Source organism: Neolamprologus multifasciatus, chromosome 1, assembly GCF_963576455.1.
Source record: "Neolamprologus multifasciatus chromosome 1, fNeoMul1.2, whole genome shotgun sequence".
Classification (NCBI taxonomy): Eukaryota; Metazoa; Chordata; class Actinopteri; order Cichliformes; family Cichlidae; genus Neolamprologus; species Neolamprologus multifasciatus.
The window spans coordinates 34,375,127-34,392,995 of record NC_140439.1 but is presented as its reverse complement, the minus strand read 5'-3'; the positions used below and the strand labels follow the sequence as shown (position 1 = coordinate 34,392,995).

The 17,869-nt window shown below is 38.0% G+C and overlaps 1 protein-coding gene across 1 annotated transcript in view; it reads left to right on the top strand.

Annotated features, from left to right (window-relative positions):
* The window catches only part of itfg1 (integrin alpha FG-GAP repeat containing 1), a 178,287-nt gene that overhangs the window by 99,619 nt on the left and 60,799 nt on the right, over positions 1-17,869 (top strand). Inside the window, exons 11-12 of the mRNA XM_085155842.1 lie at positions 6,213-6,363; positions 8,204-8,312. Of these exons, the coding sequence (XP_085011968.1) occupies positions 6,213-6,363; positions 8,204-8,312 (260 nt within the window). The remainder of the gene's footprint in view (positions 1-6,212; positions 6,364-8,203; positions 8,313-17,869) is intronic.

Genomic DNA, 17,869 nt, shown 5'->3' with positions numbered 1-17,869 from the left:
AAAATAATTACCTCTTGGACATTAGACATCGAAAGTCCCTTTTTTCATTTAAATTTTTTGAATAGTATTGATGGTTTGAAGGTGCTATTTTTTGTTATGATCAATGCATTTAATTAAAACAGTCTTTCTTTAATAAAGTTGTATTGCATTCAAATACACTGTAAAATATCAAATCAAACTGGTGTAACTTCAGGACCATGGACAGCACACACCATTTTCACTGTGATCTCTTGAGCTGGGCTCTAACAGAAGAATCCTTTTAGTGGTGGAGACAAATTCAGCTTTACTTTGAGAATATGTGAGATACAGATTACAGATACACAAGACTCCTGCAAATCCTTTTTACTTTTTTTTAGTTGAATAAATCCAGCATAGAACAATTGTGGCAGTACTTTAAACAACACCAGTCACAGAGTATAGCTACAGTACAACAATGTGCTTGTTCTTTTGCAAATGGATAGAACCTGGTCCCTGTATTCAAATTTCAAATTCAAATTTTATTTGTCACATACACAGTCATACACAGTACGATGTGCAGTGAAATGCTTAGACAACTGCTCGTGACCTAAAGAAAAAAAGAAAAGGCTATGAATAAGATAGGAAATAAATATGAAAATTAAAAAGGGTAAATTTAATTAGGAAGGAATAAAATAAAATATAAAAATTAAGTTAAAAATGCGATAACTGTACAACCCAAATTAGAATGAAGGGTAAATTTAACTGGGAAAGAATAAGATAAAATATATAAATTAAGGTTGAAAATAAAATAACTGTACAACAAAATACACAATACACAGTATAGAAATATATAAGAATGTATGAAGAAATATAAATATATATATACACAATAACAGCAGCTGTACAAGTATTAACTGGAAATGAGGAATATAATGTCCAGTGTTGCACAGTCCACATTATTTAGTGTCTTGTGCAGTGCAAATATGCTTAAAGTGATTGGGTTATTTAGCCTGTCACAACCAGTCACTAAAGTTTACATGCACTGCCACTATCTTTGAAGGTGAAGTTGGAGTTGGTGAGGGTGCTCACCAGTCCAACTTAACAAGGCGTTACAGTTGAAAAGGTTTTCCAACTTCAAATGGAACGCACCAAAACATTTACATTACATTGATTAAATGAAATACTGTGTTACACTGCCATGGAGTTGGCTGCCATATAAAACACATTGTGTCGCCATGTATCTGACTTGGTATGCTAAATACTTAAGAGTGGCATGTCTTAACATTGTTTTAAAAGAAATGTGGACAGGAAAGACATCATAGAGGACATGAAGTAGATGTTTACTAACAAAAAAACACAACAAACAAGGAATACATATTGAATCATAATACTATATTACACAAAAAGAAATTTGTGATGCTCAAATCAAAATTAACACCAGCATTCGAAATTGTGGGTTCAAAGTAGTCATCTGCACGAGTGCATGTGTATAATATGAATAGATATCAGGTTTGCACCTCTACCTGCTGCTACAAACATAAAACCGATGCCGAGAACAAAGTTGTGTATGTTTGTGTGTGTATGTGTGTATATATTGAGAGCACATGTACCTGTGTGTAAGTCTGAGTCTGAACTCATTATGACCTTGAGTTCATCCCTACCATAACCACCCCTGCAGTGCTGGAAAAGAGGTTCTTTTGAAGTACGAAAATCTCAGAAAGGACACACACATATTGGCGAATAACAATCATATACCTTCTAAAGTTCAGCTTGAAACTTTGATAACGTTACTTTCTTTTTACAGACACTCAAACACACACATGCACAATCAGAGATACTCTCCCTGAATGTCAACAAATGTACCTGGCTACAGGCATGATTATCTGCTGGTGAGCCAATCAGTGCTCACCATTTACACTGGGTCTTGTCCAGTAGGTGCTGCAGTTGCAGGTCCTAATGAGAGCCGATCATATTCTGGATACAGTGTTGTTTGCGTTAAGCCTAATGAGGAGGGGAGGACTAGTTCAGTGTCAGTACGCATGGGTTACACAGAATGACCTTAAACAAACCTCCAGCTGTAATTACAGCCAAAGTCAGTTAATCCTACAGAGGTTCCCGCAGCCCCACCCTTCAACCCCACTCACCCCACACAGAGATATAGCTATTCTGAAACAGCAGCACACCATCTCAGCTGACACTGAGCCTGAAGCGTTACGTCCCTGCTATAGGAATTAATTAAATTCCTGCTCTTCCCTGCTCTTTGAAGTGTTTTATATATAGATTCTTGTCCTTATTGAATCTAGGAATTAACAGCTAAATGCACATTTATTACTTTCAGTTAATCCGAATATTGCAGAGGCAACCTGCTCATTGCATTGCACGTGTTTATTCCATCCAAATATATGTCAACATTTTACATGACAATTAAGGTTTCCAAGCTCTGTAGCTGCAAAACAAGCTTCTCCACCTCTGTGTTTGGAAGTTAGTAAGCATGACGTCTTATGTCAGACGATCCAGTTTAGCAAAACTCTGAACTGTTTGCTGCTGATTACAGGAGTTTGTTGCTTTTCACAAAAAACACAATCAAAATTTCAATTAGATGCTTTATGAAAAGGACTACAGGGATAAAATACAATATTACCAAAGTTGTTCATCTGCTTTCTCTTACTCCTGGTTCCACAAGCTCCATTTTTTCCTATCACACAGCTAACAGCAGTGGAGAGGCTTACAAGCATATTTCAAGTACCAATTTGACCAGTAGGTTTCCACTTTCTGAAGCTTGCTGTTGTGTAACATCACCATTTATCAGATATGTATAGCAACTATAATATACTATGGTGCCATAATGTAACAACCGCACACAGCTGATACTTTAAATAGAGCATAAACTTTACAATGATTCTTTTGTTGCCGTGTCTTCCTCCCTTTGTGGGTGACACAATAGTAACTTGTGTTGGTGCATCGTGTCGTAGTGTGGTACTTCTCTTGACTCCATATGATGTGCCCCCTTTTTATATTCTCTACAAGATCGCATGCTAAGCAAAGTCAAACACAATTTCAAGGAGGATAAGATAATCGTATTGACATGTCTCCATCAATCATGGTTTTATTAAGCAACACACTCTATACATTACAGTATTTTATCTTTTCTGTTCACCATTTTCTGGAAGCAGGAGGCTAGAATGTTTTCCTTCTGCTGAAAAGATCACACAGTCTTTCTAAAATATCCTTGATGAAAGATGTCCTCGCTTGTGGTCTATCTTCTAGTCCCCAGAGGCTTGTACTAGCTTTGTGGGTAGTGGTGATGGTGGGGGATGGGTGTTTACAATCCTGATTGACTGAGGGCTTTCACAATTATTCTATTTTCAAACCAGCAGCTTTTCTTTTTTTTTTTTTTTAAAGCTCAGCAATCCCACGGAGATCTAAGAACAGGTACAGATAGCTATCTCTAGTGATAAAGATTGAATTTATCTCGCCAGTGAATTAAGATGTGACAAAGACTGCGCAGAAAAAGTGCAAGTACAGAGATGGAGGGAAAATAGAGGAAAGGGGTTGGGTTTTGCCTCAGCTCAAGTATATGATCAAGTATACTTATTTGCTTGCATTTAAAAGAAATGCCAAATATAAGGTGCAGGAAATACCACAGTAAGCTTCAGTATTTAGACCTCAACTCATCTTTGTAACTCAATGAAGGAATGGGGGACCATTCTTCCAAAAGATATTCTCCTTTGGTATGAAGATGATGATGGTGGAGGGTACTTTGTGACATATCTGTCTAGAATTTTCCATCTGTGTTCATTTTAGTTAATATTCTGCCACTTTAAAAGCCATAGTGTCAGATTCACATCATGTTCATACTCCTGAAACAGTTCACTGACCCATTTTTTCTGTACAGATAGGGGCTCATCAGGGTAGAAATGTTTTATCATGGGATAAAAGAGATCAAAGTTGAGGTTACAGCTGAGTCCATAAGTATTTTATACTGAGGATTGGGTATTATTAAAAATGGCTATATTTCCTAAACAGTTAATGTTATACTTTAATTAAAGTAATTTCTATCACATCTTAGTTATTTGACTCAAACTCCACTCTGGTGGTTTACAGAGGAAAAATTTAAACCTCCCCCCAAAACTTTCATGTCCCAAATCTTAGGGACCAAATTATAGTATAATGCATTCGATGACCTTGCACTATAATAAAAATGGCATTTCAGACACTGAGACTCACCCTATAGCTGTCAGCGATCATGCTCCTGTATCTTTAACACTAATGCACAAGAATAATACTATGCCAAGTAAAAACTGGAGATTTAATACATCACTGCTTAAAGATGAAGACTTTATTAAATATTTTAAAAAACAGTGGACTTCATATTTAGACTTTAATGACACTCCCGGAACTTCAGCATCTGTTCTATGGGAAGCAGGGAAAGCTGTGATGAGAAGTAAAATAATTTCTTTCTCATCACATAAAAAGAAAAAAGAAAACAAAAATATTCAGGAATTAGAAAAAAACATTAAATCACTAGAAGAAGCCTACGCGTCCCACCAAGATCAGGAAACATTGAACAAAATACGCAAAACAAAAGTAGAATTAAGTGAGATAATTGATTAAAAAAAATAAAAAAATTCTTAGTACAAAGACTACGCTTACAAAATTATGAACATGGTAATAAATCCGGTCAATTTCTAGCAAACCAGCTAAAAATAAATAAAGAAAAAACAACTATATGTGCTGTTCAAGATTTATCTGGGAACACAGTATATGACCCGAAACAAATAAACAACATTTTCAGGGATTTCTATAAAAGATTGTATTCACCACAAATAAACCCATCTAAAAAGGAAATTGATCAGTTTTTAGACAACATAACTCTTCCAAAATTATTAGACACTCAAGCAATGGCACTGGATTCGCCACTGACATCAGGTGAACTCCAGGAAGCCCTGATAAGCATGCCCAATAATAAGGCTTCAGGTCCAGACGGGTCCTGCAGAATTCTACAAAGAATTCTGATCGATTCTAGCACCAGTTTTTTACAGAACGTTGTTGGAAGAAAAGGGCAGACTTCCATCAAATATGAATTCTGCAAACATTAATCTCCTGCTAAAACCAGGCAAAGACCCTGTATATCCCTCAAGCTATCGTCCAATATCCCTTATAAATGTAGACCTTAAAATAATTTGCAAAGCTCTCTCAAAGAGACTAGAGAAAATAACCCCCCTCTTAATTCATCCTGACCAAACTGGTTTCATAAAAGGTAGGCACTCATCAACGAATACACGTAGATTACTTAATTTGATAGACTACTCATACAGTAAAAACCTTGAAACTACAATATTTCCTTTAGATGCAGAAAAAGCAGCAGAGTTAACTGGAAAGTAATTTCGGTCACATCTTAGTTATTTGACTCAAACTCCACTCTGGTGGTTTACAGAGGAAAAATTTGAACCTCCCCCCAAAACTTTTATGTCCCAAATCTTAGGGACCAAATTATAATATAATGCATTCGATGACCTTGCACTATAATAAAAATTAACTCAAAGCTTACAAAACAGCTGAATCGTTTCCAATGTTAGTTAAGGGCTCATCATTTTTCCTATAATTTGTCACCCTTCAATATATACACTATGACACAGTGCAATGTAAGGTTTGGACTATATCCAGTCATGCAGAAAATTATTAAAGTTTTTTTAAAAAGCACAAAATTTCCTCAGGGCACCAGCCTAAGGCAGCTCTCATCATCTTAAAAAGAGAAAATCAACCCTAAATTAATATGTTGTAGCATTTTAATTTGTCAATTCCAAGTGCAGGAATCGACAAATTAATGTACAAATGTACAGATTCAGGACAGCAAAAAAACATCTCTTCTTTCTTATTTGAGTGAAGGCATGGCTTTTTTGGAGCCACATTATATGAATATGTTGTAAATGCATCAAGTCAAAACTGTGAAGTTTATTTTAAAGACTGGTTTATTTTCTAGTTGAAATCTGTTTTCGTTTACTTGTAACAAATGTCACGTGGTTGTAAAAGCCTGTAGCTCCAAATTATTCTAAGCATCAAACCTCCAGCTAAGACTCATCGTGGTGTTATTGTTGCCAGATAATAAACTCCACACAAGCAAAGTACTGATCAGCTGATGACATGAACATTACTTACATTTGACATCACCAGGGTTCTCTGTCACTGTCTAAATGTAAATGGTAACATGCACTTACAATGTTTTTTTCCCCTTCTCTCTCTTTGCCCCCCAGTGGCCAGCAGGCCTTCCTATTGGAGAACGTGCCCTGTAACAGCGAAACTTGCCACAGTGTTGGACGAATGTTCCACATCCACTGGGACCAGTCAGATTTAGGAGCCATTAAAAATGCCGTCAGGGCAACTTTCTTTGACATCTATGAGGACGTGAGTAGTTAAATTTTGTGTTGATTTTCAGTTCTGTCCAGTAGTATCTCATAAATCATTCTCTGTACCATTTCTTACGCCTTTTTAAAAACGAATTTCTATGGATACTATTATTAATAATTTTTTTGTGTTTTGACTACATTTCCATAGCCAAAGATAATCTTGGTCTAGTGGAACTACAGTTCTTTAGCCAGTTGATTTTCTTTTAAATGTAGCCTATTTTAAATATACATAAAAAGCCATGTGCAGCATATTTAATAATTTAACCTTGTGATTTTATTTTGTTGTTATTTATACATTAGGAGACTCACGGGAGCCTTGTATGCAGCTGGCAATATTTGTACTTTTGAAAATTTGATTATAATAACAACTATAACAACTCCCACTGCATTATTAGATTTGCATTTTTGATAAGGGAAGCATCATCCACCTTTGTGTAAGTAGATCCAATGCTCCTGACAAGTTAAGCTTACCTGAACTCTTACATGCAAACTCTGAGAATATCAGACAAGTTAGGCTGATCTTTTTTAGCAAAAAGCAGCCACACTCATCACCTCTTTGACACTGTCCTAGTTTAAGAGCTGACGTCAAGTGAATAAATGTCAACATTAGATTAGTTAGACCTACCATTCTCTGTTAGATTGTTGGAGTCAAAGCATTAACTAGTCAGATCACAGCTCACAGTCTTTCGCACTTTTGTCTTATTTTGTTAGATATACCAATAACCTGAAATCATTTTGTGAAAATTCCTACGTAAAGAAATCATTGCCAAATGGAGCAGAGGAATGCATATCAGAGAGTGCGCAAACTAGGATATCTCTAATGCAGAAAAGTGGATTATGTGTAAAGCTTTTTTGACACACGCATTAACAGAATTGTTTACATTAATGGGTTTTCTTTTATATTCTGAAGCAATAACTCCTGATTTAGACTGAGAATATGAGTATTTGGTTCAGTGCTTCATTGTTGTTATTAAAATATTTATAAGCACACGGAGTAGCGTGTGCATGAGTGTGCTTTTTTTTCCCTTTTTTTCCTGGGCTACTGTATTTATTTGTGTGTGTGTGTGTGTGTGTGTGTGTGTGTGTGTGTGTGTGTGTGTGTGTGTGCGCGTGCGCATGAGTGCTCTGTGGGTTTTTGTTTTTTTGGTCTCCCTCAGTGTTGCAGTGTTATTCTTCACTTTGTGCATTTTTATTTTGGAATTTGATTCATTGTGGGAGTGGGTGCAATAGATGCAGGACCTGGCAATACCCCACTATAGAGGAAGAGTAGATAAAACAAGATGAGCTATACTTTAATTTTCCCAAACGTTGGGAAATGATTTGTTAGGTTTTGCTCTCATTAAGTGTGTTAAGTGTGTTGCTCTGTGATATTAAGCATTTAATTAATGCTGCAAATGGGCCTTGCTAGAAAACATCTACACACTCTCTTACACACTACCTTTGTCAAAATCCTGCTTTGTCTGTGTCATAGACTTTGATTCCAGCACTCACCCCCAATCTCTTAATGAGAGACTACATATAGTACAGAAGCTGTATTGCGATCTACTGTATGTTCTTGTCTTATCAGAATTAATTACTACTGCTAATGTGGCCTGTCTATTAAATTCAACTCTCCCGCTTTCAGTGCTTGGCTCTCTCACTCGCCCCTGAGAGAGAATTTATAAATGAGACCGAGAGAAAGAGAGACTTAGTGAGGAAAGGAGAAAGACGGCGGAAAAGAGATGATGCGATAATTCTGGATGAGACATCCAGTGTGTCAGAGGGATAAAAATGTACATCAGAAGAAGCACCATGCCATGCTCTCATTGTCCCTTATCTATGTCTGTCTTCATTTGCAGGGTATTTTAGACATGCTGGTTCAGAGCAAGGCAGAGGGCAAACAGGACTTGAGAATTCACGCTTTGAAGAACAATTTCGAAGCCGATGCCTACTTCGTTAAAGTGATGGGTAAGGGACTGATTTGCCAAGTATGCTCCCTTTCTCACTACTCTCCCTATGCCGAAACCAGTCCCTTGAAGGGGCAACATGAAGGAAGAACATTTATTTCCATTCCCAAGCTGTCCTCACCAGATAACATACACATACTAAAATTTGAATATATTATCATTTAGTCCTTTTTTTTTTATTTTCTTTCTGTAACAGCCCCTCCTAGACCAATTAGGAACATTAAACATGAGCAAGTCTTTTCCCCAACCTCGAAAGCAGATGGTCATGACTATTATCTGTCATATTTTGATTTCTAGCCTGGAGCTACTCAGTTGGTGGTGAAAAAGGGGATCTCTCTGAGCTTTTTGTTCAATTTCATCTTAAATTAAACTGGCCACTGTCCGCACAAAAAGATCTGCTGTAGTAAATGCACCTTCTCCCAAAAGGCCATTTCGAATCTAGTCTCCGTGTACAGCACATAAGGCACTATATTGCACTCTATTGCCTCTCAAAACATAAAACCACACTTCTCCTAGTCTATGTTGGTGCCATTAATGAATCAATGGCAGTTGAGATGAGAGGAAGAGGAGTAATTGTTTTTTTTGTGAAGCATATATTCTTCTTCTTCCTAGCAGTTTATATCCCGTGACGCAGGGTCCGCAATCTTGCATGCCTTCCTCCACTTCTTCCTATCAAGGGCGTCTTCTGGTGTAACATTCACAGCCTTCATATCATCCTTGATTCGGTCCATCCAGTGCTTTTTTGGTCTTCCTTGTGGCCTGTTTCCAACCAGATCTAATTGCTGGGCTGTCTTTGCGATGGAATTTTTATCGCTACGGACAACATGGGCGTACCATCGGAGCCTCGCCTCCCGCATCTTGTCTGTGATTGGTGTCACTCCCCATTGTTTCCTGACATCTTCGTTCCTCGCTCGGTCAAGTCGTGTGAGACCCAGAGGCCACCTCAGCATCTTCATCTCCATGGTGTGAAGAGCTTGTTCGTGTTTGGTCGTCGCTGGCCAGCACTCTGACCCGTAGAGTACCACTGGGTGGACAATTGATTTATAGACTTTCGCCTTAAGATAGATTGGCATTCTCTTGTAACATAAGACTCCACTCACCTGATGCCACTTCCTCCACGCTGTGTTGACACGGAGTCTGGCGTCTGGTAGAGTTTCACAGTCCGAGGTAACAAGGTTCCAGTGTTGATTGTTCCAAATCGTAGATGAGCTGGCTTCTTTTGGTAGAAGTTTATAAGATGCAACAAACTTTATACTTTAACCGACGTGTCGCACCGCCTGCCGTTAGCCAAGTTCCAGAGGATCTTGTTTCCAGCCGACACCGCGAGGAGGTGGTGATTGGATTTTGCCGGCCGAAGCATATATTATACCTGATATTTCTTTGTTGAACAAAAAACAAAAACAGTAGAGTGAGTTTGACTTGTCTGTTGGGTCACATTTCAGTGGAAGTACACGTAGATATTTCAACACAAAGACTTCATTAAAGTGTGTGAGGTACACAAAATGAATTAAGTACACAAGGACGGAGCTAGTACATTATCCATCATACATGCATAAAACCTCATATACCAAAGCCACTGGCCATCTTTTATCCATTAGAAAAGCTGTACTATATGACTACAAAGTCATTATCAGGTTCCTGTTTACTTCAAGACAAACCCCCAAATTATCAACTGTCACATAAATCAAAAGGCATTTAATATTGAAATAATCATCGGTTCTATTTATTCCCTTGGTGTTGAGGGTGTATATCATAAAGATTTCTCTCCAGGCCAGCTTCTTTAAAGCATCATCTCTTTTAATAGTCAGCATGACCTTCTCAGTCAGAGAGAATTTCAATGAAGAGGTTGAAGAGGCTGATTTGCTTTCATGCCATATTTCCAATTGTATACAATAATTATGCTGTAAATTACATTGTTTTTTTCTATTTACTGTGCATTTGTTTCTTTTTTACAGCAAAGATTTAAAAATCAAGCCAAGAATGTGTGATTCAGGTTGTAAATGAACTGATTTACCACCAAAATTTAGTATTATCAGGTAAAGTTATTAACCCAAAGTTAAAGCAATGAGTATGGGTGTAGTGTATTGTTTTAGAGAGTCAATAGCCTGATACAGTTATTGCTTGTCTTTTTCTACTTTTTCGTTACCCAATTATCCTGTCATTTTCCACTTTTGATAGTCAGGCAAAGCTGTCAGAAATCCTCGAAAAAATACCTTCTATTCTTTTATGCAAGGAAGACAATTAAATGTTCACTAAGTCTGAAGAAACGGCACACACTTTTTGTCCAAGAGTGCTGTAAAACTTGTATTCAAATGTCTCACTACAAGCAGCTTTGGCTTCAGTATCTGTTCAGAAATAGTTTCATGTATTTTTGGCTCACTTTTTTTTTTTAAGTTAATAGATTTTATTTCTTTCATTTTTTTTTATTGCAGCAGTGTTTGAGTAAAAATCAAGATGTGTTCTTTTGAAGTCAAAATGTTTGTACAGCATTAGTACCTGGTGACATTTGAGAAAAGTAAAAATAGTTCCACTCTGGGGTGGGTCTGTGCACAATTTAATCTGTCACTCTGCTCTGCTCATTAGCACGAAAAGGAGTGCTGCTCATCCCTTTCTGCACAGTTGGCGAACAGTTGTTGTTTTGTCTATTGGGAGGGGAGGGACTACACCTCCTCCTCTGCTTTCTGAATCACACACAAAAAACAACACACAGTGGTACTAGCACTTACTAACACTTGAATTATGCCTCAGAATCGATATTGTTTTCAAGGGATTACATACAAAACAAGTTAACCTCTCCTGAGGTGCACTGTATACCAATGATGCCTTTCACTTGTCATTGATTTAATGAAGACATTATACTGTTGACACAGCAGATCAACAATAAAGGCATTTGAGAGCTCATTCCACTCAAACAAATCGTTTGTGATGGTAACAAATGCTCAAATTACATCAAGTTCACAATAGTGGATCAAGTGATTTGAGTCATAAGACAAAATGAAATAAAATTATAGTTTGGATTTAGCAATTTAGTATGTTGGTATCCACCACAGTGGTATAGTGCAAGTACCCTTCACTTGTTAGCCCGTTCAGTTAGACAGTTAAATGTCTTAATACACATTTTTGAATTGAGCCAGCAAACCACTCACTGCTCTCTCCACCACTTGAATGACACAGTAGTCATGACCAGAAGGAGGAGTGGCAGAGCAGTGCCATACTTTCATGGAATAATAGGATGTGAGAGGCAGAATAAGGTTAGTTCCATTGTACCGACCTGTTACAACTGACACTAAAACCCTCTATTTGGTTCAGTTGGTAGCAATACTGTTGTTTCTGGGAACTTGGCAACCTGGTAATGGCAAGGTGTGTTCTGTGACATGTCATGTCAAGGTTAGTTGAAGTAGAAGCAGTGACCTGGATATCAAGTTGTAGCGCTAAGATTTGACCCAGGTGTTGTGTGTCTTGGCTTCCATTTCGCATTTGTGAGACATGTGTTTAAGCTGAAAGGTTGTCCTACTGAAGGTGCAAGTGGTTCCTAGGTACCCACAAGAAGTCTGCGTGGACTTGATACGGACAAGCTCTAATGTTTTCATTACATAGGGTTGAATTATTAATCGTTTCTGAAATAAAAAGTGAAATTTAGAGTTTGCAAGAGGAGCAGTTGTAATGACTCACCAACACATATTACCAACAATGTCTTTAAATTGCTGTAAAACGTCCCAATTTTGCAAATTGGCATCTGCAGATGTAATCTGCTGCCGTTATTAATATAAATTTTTGAAGGTGACCACACTGCAAAAATGACATTTTTGGCAGACAGATTATTATATGTTGAGACTTTCAAGACAAGATTTAACAAATATTTTTATTCAGAAAGAAAACATTTTGTTTCATTATGATGTTCAAAAAAATAGACTGTAAAGTGGTGAATCATTTTCTAAATAAATAATTTTTCCAGCTAACTGCAGCTCACACTATATCATTCACAAGCCATCTCATTACTATGGCTAACACCTGCTTGATTAGTTACCAGTAGCCAGAAATGTAACATTTATATTTCAAGTGCATGATAGTGTTGTTTAAAGCCTGTTATCTATAACCCTATAATGCATACTTCATGCATACACACTTTCAGTAGACAGAAACTCCCAGTGATCCTCTCTGAGCTAGCACTTGGCGACCTTTTAACAGGGAGAAATCTCCATCAGAAGTAGGCTCAAGATGGGACAGCCATCTGCTGCCAGTTAGGGAGTAATGGGAAGGAGAGAGAAGAGCAGAAAAAGACAATGAACTGCAACCAATATAAAATTAAACTCTCTGGTTGTTGGGGCTGGTAAATGGATATGAGAAAAATGCTGTTTCTGAGCTAGAAATACCTGCAAAAAAGTAGAAAGAGAGAAACAGAGAGAAAAACGAAGAGGACAAAGAAGAAACTATAAAAGAGAGAGGACAGACGGTTATGGCAATAGGATTCCAGCTCTGTCACACATGAGCTAAATAATGACAGTAGGTTACAGTAGGTAAGTGATGCATTGACATGCACAGTTAAGATGCTGCTCAGTTAGCAGTCCCTAGGAAAGCTTCTGATTGGGGATCTTCAAATCATCACCTCAACAAACTTGCTCTGATTTCCTTAGAAAACCTTGATCTTGAGCTGTTTTGGTTATTGATGTAAAAAAAGAAAGTGTCACAATCTCCTGAAGTTGATGGACATTTTAAAACATCTTTGATTCTGTACAAGCAAAAATGCTGACGCATCGACACGCACACTCAACCTTTACACAGTAGTTTGCCACTGATTACAAGCAAGTGGCTTTTATTAGCGATTTCTCTCATTAATGCTGGGTTGTGTAGGAAATAGGGATGGGTACCGGTATCCGGTGCCATGATGGCACTGGTTCTGACATAAACGGTAGTAACCAGACCGAAAAGCAGCGCACATTTCGGTGCTTTATTTCGGTGCTTTTTTTTCCTGAGACGTAATACACTTTGAATTCTAGCCAATCATTTTACGTTTCCGGGGATAGTAGGCGGGTCCAGGTACGTACGTTCTTTTAGAGCAGAGCTACAGATTAAAAACGCCCAAGGCGGAGCGGTCAAAAGTCTTGCTGTACTTCACAGCAAAAGATGCAAACTCAGCAGCCTGCAACAAGTGCTTTAAGCTGATACTGTGGAAAGGAGGTAACGCCTGAAATCCGATGAAACACCTGGCGACGCTTAGCGTTTTTTTTAAAAGCCGAAAAATGCGCCGTATTTGATAGCTTGCTGCGAGACCTCACACCGAGCGCATCTACTGCAGGTGTGGTGCCTGTTATCGGACCGGAGTTAGCAACGTCCCCCAAAAAGCTGAAGAGTAGAGTCCTGGCCCCTAGCCCTGCCAGTGTAGCAGAAATGATGAGGATGATGATGGCAGCAGCAGCAGCCGTTCTTCTCTGCGTGAGTAGCTTAATGTTGTTCGTGTGTAACGTTGACTAGGCTAACCACGTTATTACATTAATGCATGTAAGGTGAACTAGCAAACACCATCATAGCTACATGCGGCTGTCTTCTTGTTTGATGGCAGATACTCCCTTCACCCTGGCCAAAAAGGCTAAAATGACCAAAGAAAAAGTGGAAAACAGCTAAACATGAGAGGTTTTTGGACAAAGTTTGTGTTTTTTCCATTGTTTAAGCACTGCTTCCAGCCAAGAGTGATACCATATATGCCCTATAGCTGCAGAAAAGGCTAACATTGTTATCTTTTTACAAAAAAACAGCTGAACATGAGAGGTTTTTGGACCAATTTTGTGTTCTCCATTCTTTAAGCACCGGTTCGAGCACCGTTTAAGCACCGGCACCGTTTCAAAAGTACCGGTTTGGCACCGGTATCAGATAAAACCTAAACGATACCCATCCCTAGTAGGAAATGACAGGATTCCTTTATCCAATATAAAAAAATTTAAAAGTGCAACAAGATAGCCGCCAGTCTGTAAACAGACTGCCAAAAATACATGGCTGTGCCATAATAATGCAAGGTGTTTAATTTATAGACAGTAACAATACCTGAAATCATTGTCGCAATACTGTTTACAAAAATCCCAATGAAATAAAGTATATTCATCAAATCTTTATCCCTAGATGCACAGAACCCATATTCCAAATTCAGTGGGCTATAAGATATTGGTTGGTTGTAGACTCTGCTTACCAGAAATCCCTGGGCTCCAACACAAGATGAAATTTTGTTCCCACATGAAGTGCACATATTTCAGTTTGTATTCTAGTCAGAGAGGAACTGCTGCTTTTCTGATATTCTTTCTTTCGAACTTGTTGTTTACATGCTCTTCTGCAACATTTTAAGAAGCTGGTTCGCAGGGGTTCTGGGTAATTAGAATGAGAAGGCAGGCAAGGAAATGGCATGAACCTCTGCATGGATTCCTTCCTGTCAATGAAACTCCTTACAGCTAATAGGAAAGAAGCAGCTGGTGACTTTGTGTGCATCAGAGGAGGCACATTGTAATCTAGATTCTCTCCAGGCGTAGTCGGCTCAACATCAATAAACATGGTTGTACAAATTGGGAATCTGAAAGACCACTACGTTAGAAAGAAATATCGCAAAAATACTAAAACTATTATATATTAGGTGGTTTATATATGCCAAAAAAGTGAAAGAGAGTCATTTTGTTTTTAGTTTTCTAACAGCTTTTGTGTGTATGCTTGTACGTGTGTGACCTTGACACGTCCCCTTTCCTCGTGCCGTAACAGGAATTCCTTTCGTGCCGCCTCTTTAAACTCTGCCGTCCTTATCGTTATCCATGTCTTGTCTCACTGCAGCACTTCAAACAACACACAAAAAGATACACCCACACCAAAATTCATGTTTTTTTTCCTCCCCACTTTCAGCTTTCCCGTGTCTCCTCTTCATTCAGCTTCAGTTATTACATTTCTGGTTGTAAATATTTCATACATGTTCACTGTGTTGCATTTTCGCTCCATCTAGCAGAGTACAGATGAGAGAGCAACAAGCAACCAAAATAAAAATGTATCTGTCAAGTGTTAACACCTTGTCAACATTTCATTCCTCTCCCTTGTGAGTGTGAGCTCAAATTCAGCTTAATAGCCTCGCACCTCCTGTGAATCCCCATGAGGATAGAACTGTTTATTTACTATTCTATTCAGGCATCTCTGATAGCACAGCTAATAGTATTACACTGTAGTAAGTGAGGCCTAAAGCGTGCGCTTCATATTCAGCCTTGACACTTTGTCAGTCAGTTGTGTGTCTTTGCAACAGCCTGATACAGTCCTCTGTTCTGTAAGATGAAATCCCATTTTCTCAAGATGACATCCCTCAACCCTCCCATGCGCATTATTGAACAACACCCGCTGTAGGATTTACTTTGTGTCCAGCCTGGTATACACTTGCATGTGTGCGCAGTTTCTGAGTGAAAGCTCAGATACCATAAAGTACTTTGACTTTCCAGGCTAAATCCATCACAATTTCCATCACATACACCTTAGACAGCAACCTTGCCTTTCTGCTGCCAGAATCCTGGACTCTTGCAGGCATGTTCACACTGAGATGACCTGAACCTGTACTGGTTTGACATCTTATGCTTCCAAGCTCCTGACATAGAATAGTCCCCTCAGTTGTGCTTTCCATCAAGACCTGTACCTCTGTTGCTATCGAACCATTTATTATTTACAAGCATGCTATAACTTTGTGAGTGGAGCTCCAGAGACCAGTGAAAAACTTAGCAGTAAGGACGTCATTCTGTAATAAATAAAATAAAATTGAAAGCAGAGGGTAAAAATCATATCGGTTCTATATGTCTTGTTGTTCTGACAGTATTTCAAGGAAGGTTTCTTTTGTATAGTCAGTTGAATTTGGTATACTCTAAAGTTGCTTTTCAGATTTAGACCCTGAGTATTTTAGTTAATATGAAGGTGAAGTGTTGGTAATAGCTTTTATTTAACCCAGCCATATGGAGTGCCAGAAATTGTTAAACACACAGCACATACAGTGTTAGTTTGCAAAAACCAAGCTAAAGTACAATACAAAAAAATTAAAAAAATATATATTATATAAGGATATTATATACATATATATATTAGGGATGCAACGATACCAGTTTTTTCCAAACCGATACTTGGATCTGAGTACTTGCCGATACAGAGTACAAAAACCGATACTTCTACCACACACACACACACACACACACACACACACACACACACAAATACAATTAATTGGAAGACAGGTTTTATTATATTCCCTGCTGATAAAAAAAATACAATCTAAAAATGACCACAAAAAAATTTCAAGTGAAAAATAAGCACTTCTGTTAAATTATTGCAGAGTCTCCACATTGTAATTTTACAAATTATCACTGAACTATTGGCACTGTCTCGAGCTTTCAGAATAATAAATAAACACTTCTGTTTGGAATAAAATAAATACAAATTAGGTTTGCGAATAAAATAAACTTTTAAATTATTGCAGAGTGTCCATATTGTAAACAAACAAAATAACGAAAGTATTTGGCATTGACGAACAAACTCCTCATCAGTCCACTGTGCCGTTAAACCAAGGATTGACATCGCGCACACACTGCTTGTCTTTACCTCTTCAGAAAGTTTTGGCACCATTATCTCCCTGATGTATGGGCGGTTGGGAATTTCATATCGCAGCTCGAATATGCTGAGGAGATGGTGCAATCCTCTGTTTTCCACGACCGGCATTGGCTGGTCATCCAGACCCATAAAATGAGTCAGAGCCTCTGTTATTTTAACTGCCCGTGGATTTTCTCTTGACATTTTTCATCGCTTTTCCAAAACCTGAGTTAAAGTTGGCTGTTCCGGTCCACACTGCTGACATTTTGTTTAGCCTAGCTACAGCAGCCTCCAGTTTCTCTTTTTTATCTGGAGCCGCCAGCCTCACTCGCCTAACCCTGTGCCTGTTTAGCGCGGGATGTCCCCCTAGTGGCCAATCTAAAAAACTACAACAGAAATGACAAGCCACCCTCTGATTAATGAAATAAGTTGGTATTAACTTTTACGAGTATGAGTACACACACATTTTACAGTATCGGCCCCGATACCAGTATCGGTATCGGTGCATCCCTAAATATATATTATTAATAAATAAATTCAAATATAAGATGGTAATGAGACCTAATATGGCTTGAAGATGACAACACTAACAAAAAGACAGGGTCTGAGTTGGAAGTGACAGTTTCTAGATGTGAAGATTTTCAATGGAAGTCACCAGGATGGCCAAGAATAGAAATGAATGTTAATTTTTGAATGTGGCTACACTGCAAAAATGACATTTTTGGCTGACAGATTGTTGTATGTTGAGACTGTAGTTACCAAGAGTCAAGAACTATTTGTATTTTTTATTCAGAAAGAATATAAGTGAATATGAATGAGAATATAAATTGTAAAGTGATTAATCGTTTTCTAGATAAATATTTTTTTTTACCTAACTGCAGTACACACTAAATCATTCACAGGTCTGCTGTCTTGATTAGATACCAACAGGCAGGATATTCAAAATTATATTTAAAGTGCATGATAGTCTTATTG